The sequence below is a fragment of the Bubalus kerabau genome, chromosome 2, assembly GCF_029407905.1.
Source record: "Bubalus kerabau isolate K-KA32 ecotype Philippines breed swamp buffalo chromosome 2, PCC_UOA_SB_1v2, whole genome shotgun sequence".
Taxonomy (NCBI): domain Eukaryota; kingdom Metazoa; phylum Chordata; class Mammalia; order Artiodactyla; family Bovidae; genus Bubalus; species Bubalus kerabau.
In genome coordinates, this window is record NC_073625.1 from 139,390,539 (window position 1) to 139,408,085 (window position 17,547).

General features: G+C 37.3%; 1 protein-coding gene across 2 annotated transcripts in view; it reads right to left on the bottom strand.

Annotated features, from left to right (window-relative positions):
• Window positions 1–3,411: 3,411 nt before the first annotated feature.
• Window positions 3,412–17,547, bottom strand: part of NLGN1 (neuroligin 1) — a 782,190-nt gene continuing 768,054 nt past the window's right edge. For both annotated transcript variants that reach the window (XM_055569020.1, XM_055569021.1), the window contains 3 exons: window positions 9,232–9,417; window positions 5,047–5,836; window positions 3,412–4,234 (listed from right to left, as the gene is read on the bottom strand). In XM_055569020.1, coding sequence (XP_055424995.1) covers window positions 3,412–4,234; window positions 5,047–5,836; window positions 9,232–9,417 — 1,799 coding nt within the window. The remainder of the gene's footprint in view (window positions 4,235–5,046; window positions 5,837–9,231; window positions 9,418–17,547) is intronic.

Consider the following 17,547-nt stretch of genomic DNA (forward strand, 5'->3'; position numbering starts at 1 on the left):
TGAGTTTGAGCAAGTTCCGGGAGTTGGTGATGGACAGGGGAGCCTGGAGTGCAGTAGTCCATGGGGTCGCAAAGAGTTGGACATGACTGAGCGACTGAACTGAACTGAGCTGAAGACAATGAAATAAAGTTAATTTTGGCTTAATGTTTGTATAAATTGTAAGCAGCCTTGGCTATTTGCAGTTTCAGCAGAGGCAGGGAAATCTGAATTAATATGTGATGACAAAAATACTCTTTTAATTTTGTGATTTGTTTTCTAAAGAAAATCATCATAAATAAATATATTTAAAACATTTGGGTAAAATCTAATAACATTATTCAAAATACTTATTGCATTTAAAATTCGTTTCAGCTTTAAAAACAGCTCTTCATATTCTATTTATTGTGGGACATCATTTTACATTCAGAAAACTAGCTGCTGTAATATAAACTAGCAACTAACGCTCACAATGACATCATCATGACCTCAAACAGTAATAAAACTTAGAGCTGCTTTATCTTCCACAAAGTTTTTGCTATATTAATTAAAACAAAATAGGGCTATGCTTTGTTTTCTAGGTCATTTCCCTAACTTATCTGTTACTCAATCTACCTAGCTATCATAACAGACATTTATTTTATACTAATTCCCTAAATTAGTATAAAATAAATGTCTGTTATGACAGCTAGGTAGATTAGTATAAAATAAATGTCTGTTATGATAGCTAGGTAGATTGAGTAACAGATAAGTTTAGAGCAACAGATAAGTAGATAGATATAAATAAGGCCATCATTAAAATAGAATGGTTTTGCTAACTGAAGTAATGCATATGAAAGATTTCGTTTATATCTTATTTTGTTGTCATTTCTATTTTTGTCTTTATCTTTTGTTTAATCAATATAGTAAAAGACAGTTTTCTGATTAAACAATATTTAAGATGCAAAACAATTCTTTATGTTTACATTGGCAGTTCACAGCCTAAAAGCATAATCACATCAGGCAAAAACTGAACATAGACCGCTCTGGATTTTGAAGACTTTTTTTTTCTCCCAACAGATTTTTATTTGAAGCTATGGAGCAACATCTACATTTTACTGATAGTTAATAATTGGGAGGGGGAATTATAAGTAAATAAATTCCTCAAAATAGAAGATTTTTATCTTTATTGTTAGCTTAAAGTCTTGCTCAGCACTTTAAAATTTTCTTAGAATGATAACTTTCTATCCATTACTTTATGGGAATTGAATCACCTTGATATTGGGAACCTAGATATTGTATTTCATAAATGTTGCACATTTATTTCCAATAGACCTGTTTCTTGATGATCAGAATTGGAACGTGTGTTTCTAACTGAAAACAATTGGCACATTTTATTTCCACGCCACTTTCATAAGAAGAGGTATTAAAAAATACAATGCTAATACTTTCCATGAGTTCCTGGGCTTATAAATTCATAATAGTTTCATCAGTTTCATTTTAGATGAGACTTGACTTTAAGTACACAGTGTGTCTTCTGTAGAAGTTAACTGCATGTCTTCAAAAACCCGACTGGTCTAGAGAAATGACTCTCTGAGATGGTCATGTTTCATTTTTTTTCTTCTTTTTTTGTTTTTAAAAAAAGACAAAACAGCAATAAACATTTTAGCTCTTTAATGAGCAAAGATCATGTCTCTTAGCATTGGACTAATAGTCATTATTATCTTTATTTCACGCAATGACCAGTGACATGGCCAAGATGTACAAAGTTGTTTCCATCAAGTAGTATACAATTTTTTTTTGTATAATAAGCTTTCATTCTTGAAAAAGAGTAACTGAAAAGAAAGGTTTCTGTTACTGCAGTTAGTTTGTCAGAGAAAGTTCTTTGCATTATCTTACAAACTATCAAAATTGCTAGTCATCTGAAAAAATGTAAAAAAAAATCACATAACTTTAGTCTAATAGAAATATAGTACAGGTAAGAGAGAAAGTATTTATCAGGATGTGCTCTTTAAGTCCATCTCGATTTTTTTTAATATAAATGTACATCTGATTACATATACAAACATTTGGAAAGGTCTGTGATATACTGTTACTGGTAAACAACAAGGGGATGAAGAGTTTTCTGTGGTCTTAGAATATTCATTTAAAATCACACATACGTGTAAGACTACAATCCTCCAGGTGTTGACGCTCCTTCTAGGTTCTTTATCTACGTTGCACTCTATTGAGACTGTGTGAGTAAATTCCAGTGAATGAACCTCAGTGAGAAAGATAAGTGACGTGAGGAGGGACATAACTTCATATTGAATTATTAGTAGTAAACATTTTGTCATGCAACATGAGTAAATCAATGAACTGAGAACTGTAATCAGAGTGGTAATTTGGGGCATTCTCAGATCATAAAGACTTGCAAGTTACTCTTTGGACACACTTCACCTTACCCTAAGGAACAAAATACAGAATAACAAAAACCACAGCAAATTATAGATCCTGTAACACATGTCCGATTAGGGTTATATTTCTAGAAAATATTTAGATGGGAATGAAAAGAACATTAAAAACACAGGAAATTTTTTTTTTTCTGGGATTCATGTCAGCGAGTATTCACCACTATACCTATAGTTTCTTCAGATACATTTAGTAACTAATTCCTTCTATTATCAAAACTGCTGTGAATTATTTTATTGTAATTACTTTTGCCCCCTGAATTCTTCTTTAGGTTCTGCCAATTGATGGAGGAAGCTTCTATTAAAAACTTCAATGGGATGAGGAGAATTTTAATTACGGCTTAATCAGCAGCACAGCCACCAAGCATATAAATTATCATGCACATCGTGCTAAAAATATCCAGTTTCCTTTATCCCCACAACTTTATACTGACAGCACTTATGTGATAATGTTGTACCTGCCAGTCTTTAAACTTCTTTGTTTTACTGGCAAATTTCAGCATGAGCCTCCGCTAAGGCCATTAACAGCATTGGTGCTTTGTGTACTTATCCAAATATGTAAATATGGTCTACACAATAAAACAGCTCCAAATAAAAACTGGTGAAAATTATCTGACATTCCATTGGTGTGTCCCTTGTGCATATTCATGGTTATTTTTAAAATTTTTATATTTTATATTTCAGACATAGTTCTTTCCTGTTTGGTGTTCCACATGCCTAATTCCATTATGTAACATAAATCTTCAAAAAATTAATTCTTGAATGTGAATGAAAAAGTATCATTCAGAACAATTGCTTCAAGCAATTGAAATTCGCTTTTAAAGTTGATTTGTGTATATATGTACAATTCTTTTTTTTTCCAAAACCCCCGAAGTTCTTGATATGTATATTCACATAATATTCCTCCTTATTTAAATAGTAAGAGTCTTGTAGGTTGAAAGCCAAGGAATCTTCAGTAATCTTTTACTGCAATCCATCAAAAAAATAGTTTGTTTCTCTTATCTGGCTATACCCTGGTTGTTGAATGTGAATGGGGGTGGGGGTGGGGATGGGGCAGAGTATTGTTCTGTCCTCCAGTAAATGTATTGAATGTGTGTAAGGGTTGAATCCCTGGTATAGTGTTGGGAATCATTGTGATGGTGTTGGGTGTCATTAAGGGAACATCATCAGGTGACCTCCTCATAGCTAGTGTGTAATCTGGGGGGCAGGCGGTCCGAAGAACCACCTCATGTGGATGGATGGACTCACATTCATGATCCAAATCAGTGTGCTTCATTTGGAGGGACATGATCTCCTCTTCTTGTGCGTGGGTCAGATCATTGGTAGTCGTGCGCTGGGGGCTGCATCTCCTGTGAACATCATGTCTCCTCTTATCCTTTTTGTAGTACAGGGCTGCAAAGGCCAAGATGTTCAGAAATAGTAGTGATGCTCCAACGGCAATAGTGACGCTCAGCTCTGTTGAGTAGTCCCTTTGATCCACTGAAAATGGACTTGGCTGTTGTTTGGGATCATCCTGCTTGGCAGTGGGAAAGGCTGATGTGACAGGTACGGAATTTTTTCTTGTAGGTCTGAAAGTGATGTCAGTTGATGGCACTTTAGTTGTTGTCGAGGTATACTGAGAAATGTCATTGAGATTATGCAGATGAGGTACCAGCTCCAACCAGAGGTTTACCTTATTGGCTCTGTAATGTTCTTTAACTCTTGGTTTTAATCCAATATGGAGATAAAGTTGGTCTTTCTGGGAATATCTGGTCCATGCTACTTCTTCAAAGCGGTTGGGTTTGGTATGGATGAATTTTGTGTCTTGAGGGACTGGTTGATTTGGGTCACTAGAAAAGAGAAATTATGAGAAAGAAATTGGCTTTATTCTTTTAAAAATCACAACGGCACTAGTTTAACATTTAATTGAAGAGGTAACTCAGCAAGGCTTTAGACTGTTTTAATATAACTTGGGTTAATTTAGAAATAGCAATTCCATTTCAGGCAGGTTGTTAAATGTTTGATAACATAATTTGAGTAAATCTCACTTTCTTGTTCTCTCTACCCATGGACTGCTACACATCCAAAGATAAAAAAATTCAAGTACAAGTGAGTTTTCTCATAGGCAAGCTAAGCAGAGACAGCAGTGGGAAAAAGTTGGGATTTGGAATTGGCAGGTGAGGATTGGAGTCCTAATGCTGCTATATACTGGACATTTGAATATATCTATGTGAAGCTTTCATAGACTAAGGCCCTTTTTCTGTAAAATGGGATTATGGTATTTGACCTGCTCTCCTCACAAGGTACTTGGGAGGATCAAAAGACATACAGTACTGAAACTAAACTAAACTGAAAATCTCTATAAAATAAAACTTGTCATTATTGAATAATAATAATAAATCCTGTGTAATTAAAAAAGAAGCAAAATAAATTAAATTATTGAGTAATGCAATAAAGATAGACTTTATTAATAAGCTTTACAAAGTAAGGATAAAGCAGTGATTTCTGAAACACCACAAATATAAATTTTGAATAAAGGAACTTAAATATCATTGGCATTAACCTATTAAATTAAATCATTTGGACACAAAACATGTATATTTTAAGTGCTTAAGAGGATATTTTTACTAAAGTATCGCAAATTTCATTCTTAGGTACCTACCCAGTTTTAGCAAAATTTGTCCAGTATGTCATTACAACTGCACTCAGCATCACATCATTTTTGGAGAAATTGCAAGGAAATAACTCTGTAGGTCCAATCATGGGTATTCCTAGTACATAGGGAACCTCATCTCCATGAGCTGCATCAGCCCAAGCTGGAACCTGATCTGTTTGGCAATGATGGTAAAAGGCATAGAAATAGGTGGGTGAACCAAAATTTGAGTGAAGATCTGCTGTAGCTACAGCTGGTGCCACCCACTGATGGTCCGTAAACAAAGCTAATAATGTCTTCCTTCTGGTTTCAGGGTTATGACGGTCAGCCCAGTCAGTATACATGAATTTAATGGTTTCTCTCAAAACATCTTTGCCTTCAGGATATCCATATAAGTTATCAACAAAATTGGAAACAGCAAAGTCAAAATCACTAGCAGATATACCATCATCACTATCTACTATATTTTCAACAAATTTTAATCCTTCCCCTTGGTTTACTCCTAACATTATATCATAGTTGAGAAACTCTCCTTGCTCCATCAGTATCTGAGGGTCATCCGGTATCACATCACCATCAATCACAGGTCCAAAGGCTATGTGGTATCGTGCTGGTTGAATATCTTGGTCAACAAGTTCTTTGTAAGGCTTCTTCTGCAGGCATTCCACTAACTCTACTGTATCTGAAACATTGCAACCAACTTTTGTGGCCAACATTCTAGCATATTTTGCAGGTTGGAAACTAACAGCCCAGCTGGAAAGGGCTGTTCCACTTTGAGCTATTGCTCGTTGAAAGAGTCCTATGGGGGAAAAAAAAATAACAAAACGTTTCAGATGACCTTTGAATAATGTTGTGGTAAAACAATCAAATCTGATATTTGAGATGTGTATATAAAAACCCAGATATGACTCAAGAAACAGGAAGATAGAGACATTTTTGCTTAAGAGAAGGTACACAAATTCATCCCCAGGGTACAATGAATTGGAAAGATGGATTAGAGTCTTCTGCTTTCAGTAGCAACTACTTTGAGAAGACAGAGATCTAAATTGTGCACTGTCTCAAAAAGGCAGTAAACAAGGAGAAACGGAGAATGTGTAAATAGTAGTGGTAAAAGAAGTCTCAAGTATTCATTTGCTCAGCATGTAAACACCTATGTTACTGTCACAGCCAACCAGATGGGGCTCTCTCCCCTTTAGCTTTACATCAGACTTTGTCTTGTCTTTTGAGGATACTTCCTCCAATTTGGCTGCATGTATCTTTCCTCAAAATGGCTCTGTGTTTGTTTTAATCAGAATTTATTTGAAAACAATTGTTGATATGTTTACATAATTACTGGGGCTGGGAATCTGCTCATACCCTGGGGATGGCCTTAAAGGCACACAAAACAGAATATCACTTCAGACATACTCTTTCCAGCTCTTTATATCAGACACAGTATGTTGAATACTCATCTTCCTGAGGAAGATAAAACATTTGCAGTGTATTCGCTAGGTTAAAGAGAAAACCATCAGCAGAAGGATTTAGTGCGGGCAGGGGGTGATTTAACTTTTTCCACTGTTGAATGTGCACTGCTATATTTTATCAAAAAGATGAAAAGTACATGGTCCATTGCTTTTCACTTAATTACATTTAAAAATTATAAATCATGGTACCATATGCAGCTTGATAAGAGCTGCATACCATTCAAATTTATAAATGAACTTTACTTATTAAGGTATTTTCTAATAAAATTCTCATTTTAAAAATATAATTTATCTATTCTATTTTAAAAATTACCTTTATTGTCAATTTCCAAATACAGCTTTGTATTTCAGTTATTCAAACACATGCTCAATCATTCATATGTGTTAATATATAAGAATTCTTTTTCACAAAGGTGCTAAATTAATGACTAAATTAGAAGCAAAGCTTTCATTTTTTTTCTCCAAACACATATATGTATTCAAAATGCCTGTAATAATGTTTCCAGATAATTATAAAATATGCAAAAAGTCAAACAATACTAATAAATATTTGTTTTGATTTCTGACATCTTTATGAAAATATTTTCAGTTTGCTACAGCAAAGAGAATACCTATAGTAACGAATAACGTTTTAAAACTGTGTTTGTCAACATTGGCTCAAAGAAATATTTTACTGCTTAAAAACTTTATAGCTAAAATAAGACTTCTATAAGATTCTTTCCCATTTTAGGGACTTAATGACATTAACTAAATACACCCAAAAAATACATATCATATTTAATATAGTCTGAAATATGCCATCTAAATGGTACTGGGAAAATCCACATATTCTATCATTAGTGAGAGTGCTCGTATGCATGATTGTTACAGGCCTGAGAATTGTTGCAGCTCTGGGAAGTTCCCAAACTTTAAAGTCTGTAACAGAGATAAAATTAGCCTGATGATTCCAAGACCCCTTCTGAGCATCTCCTGGTCAATTTAGGCAGCTTTGTTACTAGAAATAAGCTTAGAACTAGATCACACATAAGTACATTTATCTAGCCAGGTATGGATAGATTTCCTTGAAGAGTGTGTGTGATGGAATGTTATGTTTTCACCTCTTTGCACAGCCATTTGCCACTGTTTACCTCATTGATTGATGAATAGCAACACTAGCTGATGGACTAATTGATTCATCTCTTTATAAAATGCTAGTTTTATATTGGCTGAAAATGGCTTTGATACCCATGTTCACTTTACATTTAGAAAAAAAATTTAGAAAAAAATCAGTGCAAATGGGCTTTGAGACCAAATGACCCTAAGAATCTGAAGAGATTGGCTAACATTATCCTAGATAAGTACTGGCATTAGTTTAGTCTTCAAGCTAGAACATTCTAATCTGTTCAAGTACAGAAAAAAACAACAAACTTTATTATTTCAAAATAAGTCATTTCACTGAAGACCAAAATCTCTATACTTTGGGAGAGTTCTCATACAGGTGTCATTTTGTTATCTTGAATCAGAACTCTACTGATAAAGTGAGATATTACATAAACTATGTCTACAAATTAAGTCAGTAATAATATATGATCCTCCAAATATATAAACTCATTTAATGACTGTTATTCTGAAATTTGACATTAATGTGTCTTTGATGCCAAAAACAAATATTCTGTGTCTGATGCTCATATACTAAAACTTAGTCTTACAAACTCATAAGCCTCATGATTTAAAACTGACAGTGTATACTTTCTTAATATCTATAAACTGACAATGGAAAAGCAGAAAATATAAGATGGTTGATACGTATTCTCTCTTTTCCTATCTATTCTGTATGTATAATGGAGAGAAAGTATTCACTTTACAGACTTCTCTAACAAAACACCTCTGTTCTTGTGGATATTTCAAGTTAATAATGCTATAAGAATGGGTGAGTAAACTCATGGTAAAATGGGAGTTCATAAAGACCAGCATGATAAGCCTTGCACAGGCATTTTGGAAAAAAAGATGTCAAGGCCAGAAAATGGAGACAAAAACAATATCTCATGGATTTAACCAGCCTCAGTGTTCCAGGCTGCTTTGCCAGGCTTCAGGGGGAAAAAATAACATTTTTGAGTTGAAAATAGAAAAAGCACAAAATCAAACATATTTTTCTTTTTAATCAAAAGCTCTACTAGTGACCTTAATGCTTTGACAATTTTGGATCATGCATGCAAAATAATCAAACGTCTGTCCTCTACCCAGACAAGTGAAAATGACGTTTGCAGACGAACTAGCTAACAACCACTTCCTTATTATCTTCGTACTAGTAAAGGGTTTAAAAGTTTGCCATCTAGAAAATAGATTATATACAAGCCTTGCATTAAACAATATTTTTTTAAAAACCCATGTCTTTGGTTTTGATTACTGAATCAACATAACAGAAATGTGAACATCTTTGATCTTCCCCCAAATCACCCTTTGGAGGAGAGAAAAGTTACTGTAATGTTAATTATTCTGAAGTGTGCTTGTAAGGGCATCCAAACCAAGCTCCACAGGAAACAAAGAAAAGAGTTTGACAAAAATTTAAACATGCATAGAGAAGCTGAAGAAACAAAGTTTGAAACAGTTATTGAGTTCATTCTAACATTTAGTTTAAACAGAAATATATACAGAGCATCACATACTACTGATAGTGGTGGCATGCAGACACCAAAATTGTCAGAATTCGCAACCTGCGTAATACCTTTGGTTGAATTGCTCCAACGGTTACCTTCAGAATAATGGGATAAAGTCAGCAGATTGACACATGAACCCCCAGCGCCAGAGCCAAAAACAGTGATTCTTAAGGGGTCACCACCAAAGAATCCAATATTCTCACTAGTCCATCTTAAAGCCTGTATGAGATCAAGGAGTCCATAGTTTCCTTTTGCAGCCTGATCCCCTGTGCTCAAGAAACCTGGAAAATAGAAATCCAAAGACATCAAAGAACACCATTTTGAGTTGACATGAGTCAAACAGATATAAAATTTAAATAAAATTGAAACCTGTTTTCATCAAGATGAGTAAAACCCAAGTTCTTTAGGAAAAAATTATTTTCCACCAGAATAAACCAATTTACTTTAGGAAGAATAGCAGAGACTAAAATCTGGAAAATGATATTTATCTTCCCCAAATGTTTCCAAAGCTATCCAGGTAACAGGTAACAGGTAGCAGGTAAAGAGAGAATGAAAACATTGTGAAAGACCTCAGGAGAGACATTCTAGGGGCTGACTTACTTGGTGGAGATATTTGAGATAGCATCATGGGGTGTATGAGGGTGTGTTTTTGCATAAAAACTGTCAGTCCTCAAGTTGCTCGTGGTCTTATATGGTTGGAATTTAATGTATGTGTGGCAGACTGGCAGGATATGAGGACACAGAACAGGGGTATTTTTCTAAGACTTGTGCATAAAATTATATGCAACTTTTTACATGTATAGGTATATGCACATATTTATTGATGATGCACCATGGTTAAGAATCACTGTAGCTGATATAATTTGAGATTATATTTTAGAATGCCCAAGATGCTAAACTGAGATAATATAAGAAGTTAGAAAACAATATAGAACATTTGAAGATGCTTGAAAAGTTGAGATTCATATTTCTCCAATATTCAAAGCTCAATTTCATAGTGAATTTAATAATGAAGAGGAATATATGTTGATTAATAGAGAATGAGGGTGGGGAGAGGTTACAAAGATCTAAACTGACAGAGTAGAAAAGGCAATTTAAAAAAAGGAGATGGATAGTGCAAAACTGATAGAGAAACCTCAATTAAAATAGAGTTGGGAAGTCAGAAAGGGGAGCTCTCATGCACTGTGACAGTAGCAGAGCCCAATAGGAAGAAAAGCTTTCCTTGCCTGGCAAGAGCTCAGCCAATGAGAGACTCTCACAACTCGGTCCCTGAAAAGCCACTATACTTCAAACTCTTCAAAGTCCTCCAACAGACTCTTTGTTTACTATATGCTCCCACCTTCCTTTTCCCTTTTTAAAAAAAGTCCTTCTTTCCTTGCTGTGGGGGGACTGGCATGTGGCTCGCCACAGTTGTAGACCCCAAACTGCAATTCTTCGTTGATCCCAAGCAAACCCATTTCTACTGGGGAAATTGCTGGCAATCTATTTAAGTCAACATTTTGGTGGCCTGCATGGAGATCCAGAGAAGACCCCTGATGATTTCCAGGCTAGTGATGGTAGAGAAGTGTGATGCTCACATTGAACCCATTGCTGCTCACTGCTTTTCTTGTCAGCCCTGGGATTTAAGAGGTAGTCTTTCCTCTGGACCTAAGCTTCTGCCCTATTTGCATTTTGAAGCCCTCCAGGCTTTACTGGGGATCTGTTTTAAGACTATGTCTTTTCTGACTACCTGGAGAAGGAAATGACAATCCACTCCAGTACTATTGCCTGGAAAATACCTTGGACAAAGGAGCCTGGTAGGCTACAGTCCATGGGGTCACAAAGAGTTGGACACGACTGAACGACTTCACTTCACTTCACTTCTTTTCTGGCTAAGACTTTGTTCTGTATGTGTGTGAGTACTTATTTGGCATCTGCCTGATTTATGCAATTGGCCTTTTTGAATTGGAACTGTGCTCATCTTCGGCAGGATTCCTTCTGGAACGGGGCGGGGGGTGGGGGGGGTGGGGGGGTGGGGTCTGTTCCTCCTGGAATTGGCTAGCCTTTGGTTCATTCCACTGGGATCAGGGGCTGCTTCATTATAACTGTGTGGGTTCAGCCTTTGACTCAATTCCTTTTGGAAGAGGGGCTATTTTATTGGCACTGTGCTATTAAGCCTTTGGCCTGATTCCCTTTGAATTGGGCTGTTACATTAGAGCTGTACTGAGCAGACCTTCAGAACTAGAGTGTTCCTTCTGAACTGGCTGGTATTAGACCTGCAGGCTGTTTGAGCTGTTTGCGTTGCTTGAGATGTTTATGCTATTTGAAAATTATCCTTTTACTCTAGGTAGAAATCTTTGAGAAATGGGATCCCTACTATCTAGAGTTTTGAGCATGCCCATTTACAGGGACTCTGGCCAATTTTATGTTTAAAAACTATAGTCCTTCCTCAGGCATATTTCTAACCAAATGGACCAACCTAACTAAAGGTGATTTAGAATATCAGTGGCCATTATGGGGGATTTTTAAAATCCCCAAACTCATTTTTCTTAAAGCCAAATTGGACAAGGATCCAACATTTCCAGAAACTTAATGCAGTACTTATTTTAATTGGTATTCTGAGGTTTCCAAATGTTATCAGGAGCCTAAAATTGCTTCTCTGCAAAATAAGATGTTTAAGATGAGTTGAGGCAAAAAAAAGAAAACAACAAAGAAAGATTCAGTTCAGTTCAGTCGCTCAGTCGTGTCCAACTCTTTGCGACCCCATGAACCACAGCATGCCAGGCCTCCCTGTCCATCACCAACTCCCAGAGTCCACCCAAACCCATGTCCATCGAGTCCATGATGCCATCCAACCATCTCATCCTCTGTCGTCCCCTTCTCCTCCTGCCCTCAATCTTTCCCAGCATCATGGTCTTTTCAAATGAGTCAGCTCTTCGCATCAGGTGGCCAAAGTATTGGAGTTTCAGCTTCAGCATCAGCCCTTCCAATGCTTCTAAAAACTCATGCTCCTTCCCTGCCTTCTTTGTCTCAGGACCTGCCTCTGGTGCCATCTTCCTCTTCCCTCTATATCACCTGGTGGTGGTGGTGGTTTAGTTGCACTAAGTTGTGTCCAACTCTTGCAATCCCATGAACTGTAGCCTGACAGGATCCTCTATCCGTGGGATTTCCCAGGCAAGAATACTAGAGGGTGTTGCCATTTCCTCCTCCAGGGTATCTTCCTGACCCAGAGATTGAACCTGGGTCTCCTGCATTGCAGCCAAATTCTTTACCGCTGAGCCTCCAGGGAAGATCTTACATCACCTACTCCTTCATTATATGCTAAATTCCTCCACACTAATTCTCTTGCCAAACTTCCCTTTTCCTTGAAACCATAGTCAAATATTTTCCCAAAGTAACAAAAAATCCTCACAGAATTACTAAGGAATTTAATGTAGTTATTCAGACTTATCTACCTGGTTTGTCTGACCTATATCAGCTAGTTCATAAGTTTGTTGGTGAAGACAGACCCACTACTGGATGAAAACTGCTAATTGAGAATATCCTGAAAGGTCTCTAGAATCACAACTGAAAGAGCAGCCTGCTACTTTACTACCTGATCAGGCTCAAGCAATCATCGGTGACTCATCAGGCAATTCCTAGGGATTTACCTAAGTCTGTTGATTGGACAAAAGTCAGGCTTGCACACAAAAATCTGATGAAACTGGTCATAACTATTAAAATTAACTTCAGATTATTTTTAGAGAAAATTCTTTTCTTCTTTCAAATGTTGCTTCTATCCTGGTAACTTTAAACTCTATATTTATGAATGGGCTTAACTGAGACCTTTACTTCCAGTAAAAAGAATCAGGATGGAACGGGAAACCACATCCACTCCTGATTTAGTTAATCTGACAATCCAGCTCTCTCTCACTCTAAATGAGTCACCTAAAAGGAAAAACATCAACCTTCTTAATCTTCAGCTCCAGCAAATGAAGATCACTAAACAAAACCTAAGTCTTTCCTGATGGCTCAGAGTAAAGAACCAGCCTGCAATGCAGAAGACATGGATTTGATTCCTGGATCAGAAAGATCCTCTGGAGAAGGAAATGGCAAACCACTCCAATATTCTTGCCTGGGAAGGCCCATGGACAGTGGAGCCTGGAGGGCTACTACAGTCCATGGGGTCGCAAAAGAGTTGGATACGACTTACAACAACAAACAAAACCCAAACTACCCTGGTTTCTTCTATTATTGAAAAGAGCCAGGAAATTGAAAAAGAGATTGTTACAAATTTAAGTGCTATAGGCACCTTCAGTTTTCCAACCTGCCTTTCTATGTTCCTTTCACTTCTCAATGACGGGGCTCCAAAGGACCACAGGGGCTCTTCCCAACCCTCCCTCTTGATCGGCTTGGAGAAATATTACTCCAGATTGGGGATGAATCTCTTCCAGTCCTAAATAACACTAAAGTCACACTCTCCATGTTCAAACACACTCCTGTAAAGCAGCTCTGCTTTGGAATACTGAAAAGTTCCACTAGTGGAGTTGAACCTAAAGAGGTTCCTGTCTCTGAATCTACTGTCTTTGTTTAGGCCCTTTGAAAGATACACATCCTATGAGGCCAAGACTTCTTAGAGAAGTATCATGCCAGAATTGCTCTCTCCCAAAAGGGGAAGACAATTCTAGAACTTTACAGCAATCATCAAAGTAACCTACCAGTGGAATTAAATTACCCTTTGACATGTTTTATTCATTCTGTCTCTGATGACACTAGGGCTGATCCTGGAAACACTGATCTTTGGCCCGATTACATCAGTTACCACCTTCCTTCTGGGTAAATCATCAACTGATGTTGGTAATTCCCCATCACATCTCTTATCAAGATTCAGACGGGAACTTCCCTGCTGGTCCAGTGGTTAAGAATCTGCCTGCCAATGCAGGGGATATGGGTTGGATCCATTCCTGGACCAGAAAGATCCAACATGCCGTGGAGCAACTAAGCACATGTGCCATAACTAACTGAGCCAGGTGTTCTAGAGCCCAGGCTCTGCAGCAAGAGAAGCTCCAGCGATCCACAACTAGAGAAAGGCAGCATGTAGCAAGACCCAGCACAGCCAAAAATAAATTAAAAAAAAAAATTAAGTTCAAATAGATCCCTCAAAATCTTTTCCCAGAATTAATCAATACCCTACAGTAAAGAAGGCATGAAGCCCATAATAGAAGGTTACAAGGCTCAAGGGCTAATTGTCCCTTGTACTAGTCCCTGTAACACTACCATTTTACTGATGAGAAAACCTAAAAGCCAAAGGAGAAAGTCTGTCCAGGACCTCTGAGCAATAAACAAATTGTTATCCCTTGACACCCTGTTATTCTTAACCTTTATGCTCTACTGATATCCATTCCTGCTGGAAGGGAATCCTTTACAGTAATTGATTATGTGGCACATTCTTTAGTATTCCAGTTGTTGAAGGTAGCCAACAACTTTTTACTTTCACTTAGGAGGAAAAACAATTCACCTAGCCAGTAAAATAATGTCTGATGGTTTTGCTGAGAGTGTTTATTATTATCAATCCTGAAGGATAACCTGGATGACACAAAGTTCCTCAGAGGTTCTACTTTGGTGCAATATGTGGAGATTTGCTTCCTTGCTTTCTTCAAGCCTTTTTACAAGAAGGCATCCACCACTTGCTAAGACTTTCAGCCTTAAAGGGACATGAGGTCTCCAAGGGAAAATTGCAGTTTGTTCAAACCTGGGCTCGATAATAAGGGCATCTGATGTTATTAATAGAACAAGGGCTTTACCTAGATCCAGATAGATTTCATGGTGTCTTAAATTTCCTTAAACCCAAAACTAAGCACTGACTCTGAGGTTTTAAGTTCAGTCACTCAGTCGTGTCCCATTCTTTGCAGCCCCATGGACTGCAGCATGCCAGGCCTCCCTGTCCATCACCAACTCCTGGAGTTAAGCTAGTCAGTTACTGCCAAAACTGGATTCCAAAATTTCTCTCTTATGGCCAAATGTCTATATGTTTTACTCAACAGTAACAACCTTGACCCAATTTTATGGGAAGAACTGGATGATGACATAGCCTTTGAAGCCTTAAAGAACAGTTTGATGAACTTACCTGACCCTTGGATATCCTAATGACCAGATTCTCTTTTTCTTTTTTTTTTTAATATATAAAAAGGAAATGAATGCCTTGTATGTACTCGCTCATAAACATGGGGACCACCACTGACCCATGCATGCAATAGCCGGCAAATGGACCCCCTGGCACAGGGATATCCCCCTTGGCTTAGAGCCATTATGACTACTGACCTTTTGATTAAGGCCACTGAGAAAATTGCTATCCCCTTTAACTATTTTTGTATACCACAGAGTAGAAGCCCTCCTAAACTCTCATCACACTCAACATTTCTTTGTCAGCCACTTAATGTCTTATGAAGTTCTGTTGTTAACTGCTCCTCACATAAGTCTTCTATGTTGTAACAACCTTAACCCTGCTACTCTTCTCCCCTCTGTCTCTGATGAGGTCCCTCACAACTGCTTAATGCTGATGTACCACCTCCTGACTCTCCTGATGATTTACAGAAAATTCTTTTGGGTAACATTTACTTCTCACGGTTCACTGATGGTTCATATTTAAAAGGTAACAATGGGAAATACTGGGCTGGGTTTGCTACTTCAACTCCTTTTGTTAGTGTTGAGACAGCACCTTTACTTATGGCTACTTCAGCCCAACATGCTGAATTATACTCTCTTACAGTGGCTTGTACTTCAGCCAAGGGCAAAACTGCTAATATTTATACTAATAGGAGACATGGTTTCAGAGCACCTCACAATTTTGGAATGTTGTGAAAGCAGTGTGGTTTCCTTACTTTTAGCATAAATAAAAGTGAACCCTATGTTCAGGAACTATTGAATACAATATTTTTATCTGCTGTTTTAGTATTAAGATCCTGGGGCATTATAAATTTGACTCTCTTGAAGCTAAGGGAAATCACCTTGCTGACCTTTCCACAAAGAAATGCTACCTCTAAAGGAACCAATAAACAAATTTAATAACATGTATACATAAGAAAGACTCAGGAAAACTTTGCCAAAATGGTTGAAGCCTTCACCTTAAATGCCATTTCAGCTAAAGACAAAAGAGGATGCTGGTTTGGGAATTCAAAGGGAATGAAGGAGATTCACGTGAAGATGGGCCAGGCAGAATGGAGATGCAGATGTAGAAAATGGACTTGTGGACACAGTGGGGGAGAGAGAGAGTGGAATGAAGGGAGAAAGTAGCATCAGCATATTTACACCATCAGGCATAAGACGGATAGCTGGTGAGAAGTTGCTGTATAGCACATGGAGCCCAGTGTGGCACTCTCTGATGACCTAGAGGGATGGGATGGGGGGTGGATTGGGAGGCTTGGGAGGGAGGGAAGGAGGAAGAGGATGTATGTAAAATTATGGCTGATTTGTATTGTTGTGTGGCAGAAAACAGCACAACATTGTAAAAACTAAAAAACAAAAAATTAAAAAATTAAATTAAATTTTTAAAAGATAGACCAGGCAGAGACATGGGACACAGAGCTGACTTTAATTTATATGAATTGCTAAACTCTCCCTACCACATTGAGCCCATATGCTTCAAAGCTATCCCTGGGGACACTTCACTTCCTGTTAAGGGCCCTTTTATCTAACTCTTTAGGCAGCTCAAGGGGGAGGTAAAAGAAAGACTTATTGAGTCTTCTGTTTCTTAAAAATAAACAGCCTAAAATAATCCTCATTCCAAAGACACATTTTGGGGTGGCAAATTTTACTTCCCTGAAATATAAATGAAAAAGTATTTTATAAAATGTTCTGTTTTATAGATTATTAATTTATTACATAGAAAATATTTAGAGATATATAAAGGAGCCTGGTAGGCTGCAGTCCATGGGGTCGCTGAGGGTCGGATACGACTGAGCAATTTCACTTTCACTTTTCACTTTCATGCATTGGAGATGGAAATGGCACCCCACTCCAGTACTCCTGCCTGGAGAATCCCAGGGATGGGGGAGCCTGGTGGGCTGCCGTCTATGGGGTCACATAGAGTCGGACATGACTGAAGTGACTTAGCAGCAGCAGCAGAGATTGATTAAGTGTATTAAGGGATGTATTTTCCAATCTCTGCAAGTTTATGGAACTAATTAATTTTAAAAAGTAGATTTACTCTTATTGAAGACCCATTATAGAAACAACATAATAGTTCCATGTTTGTGATAAAAATTATTTTATTCAATTTAAAATATACTTTTAATTTACTTTTTTAAAAAACAGGAAGTCAATTACATTTGTGAAAACCAGACTGTGATAATAATCTCTATCGACTGAATAACTCAATCCATTCTCAGAATGGATATATGAACCAGAAATTCTTTCGGGTCATTGGGGGAAACAATAGATGAAGTCAAATCTTC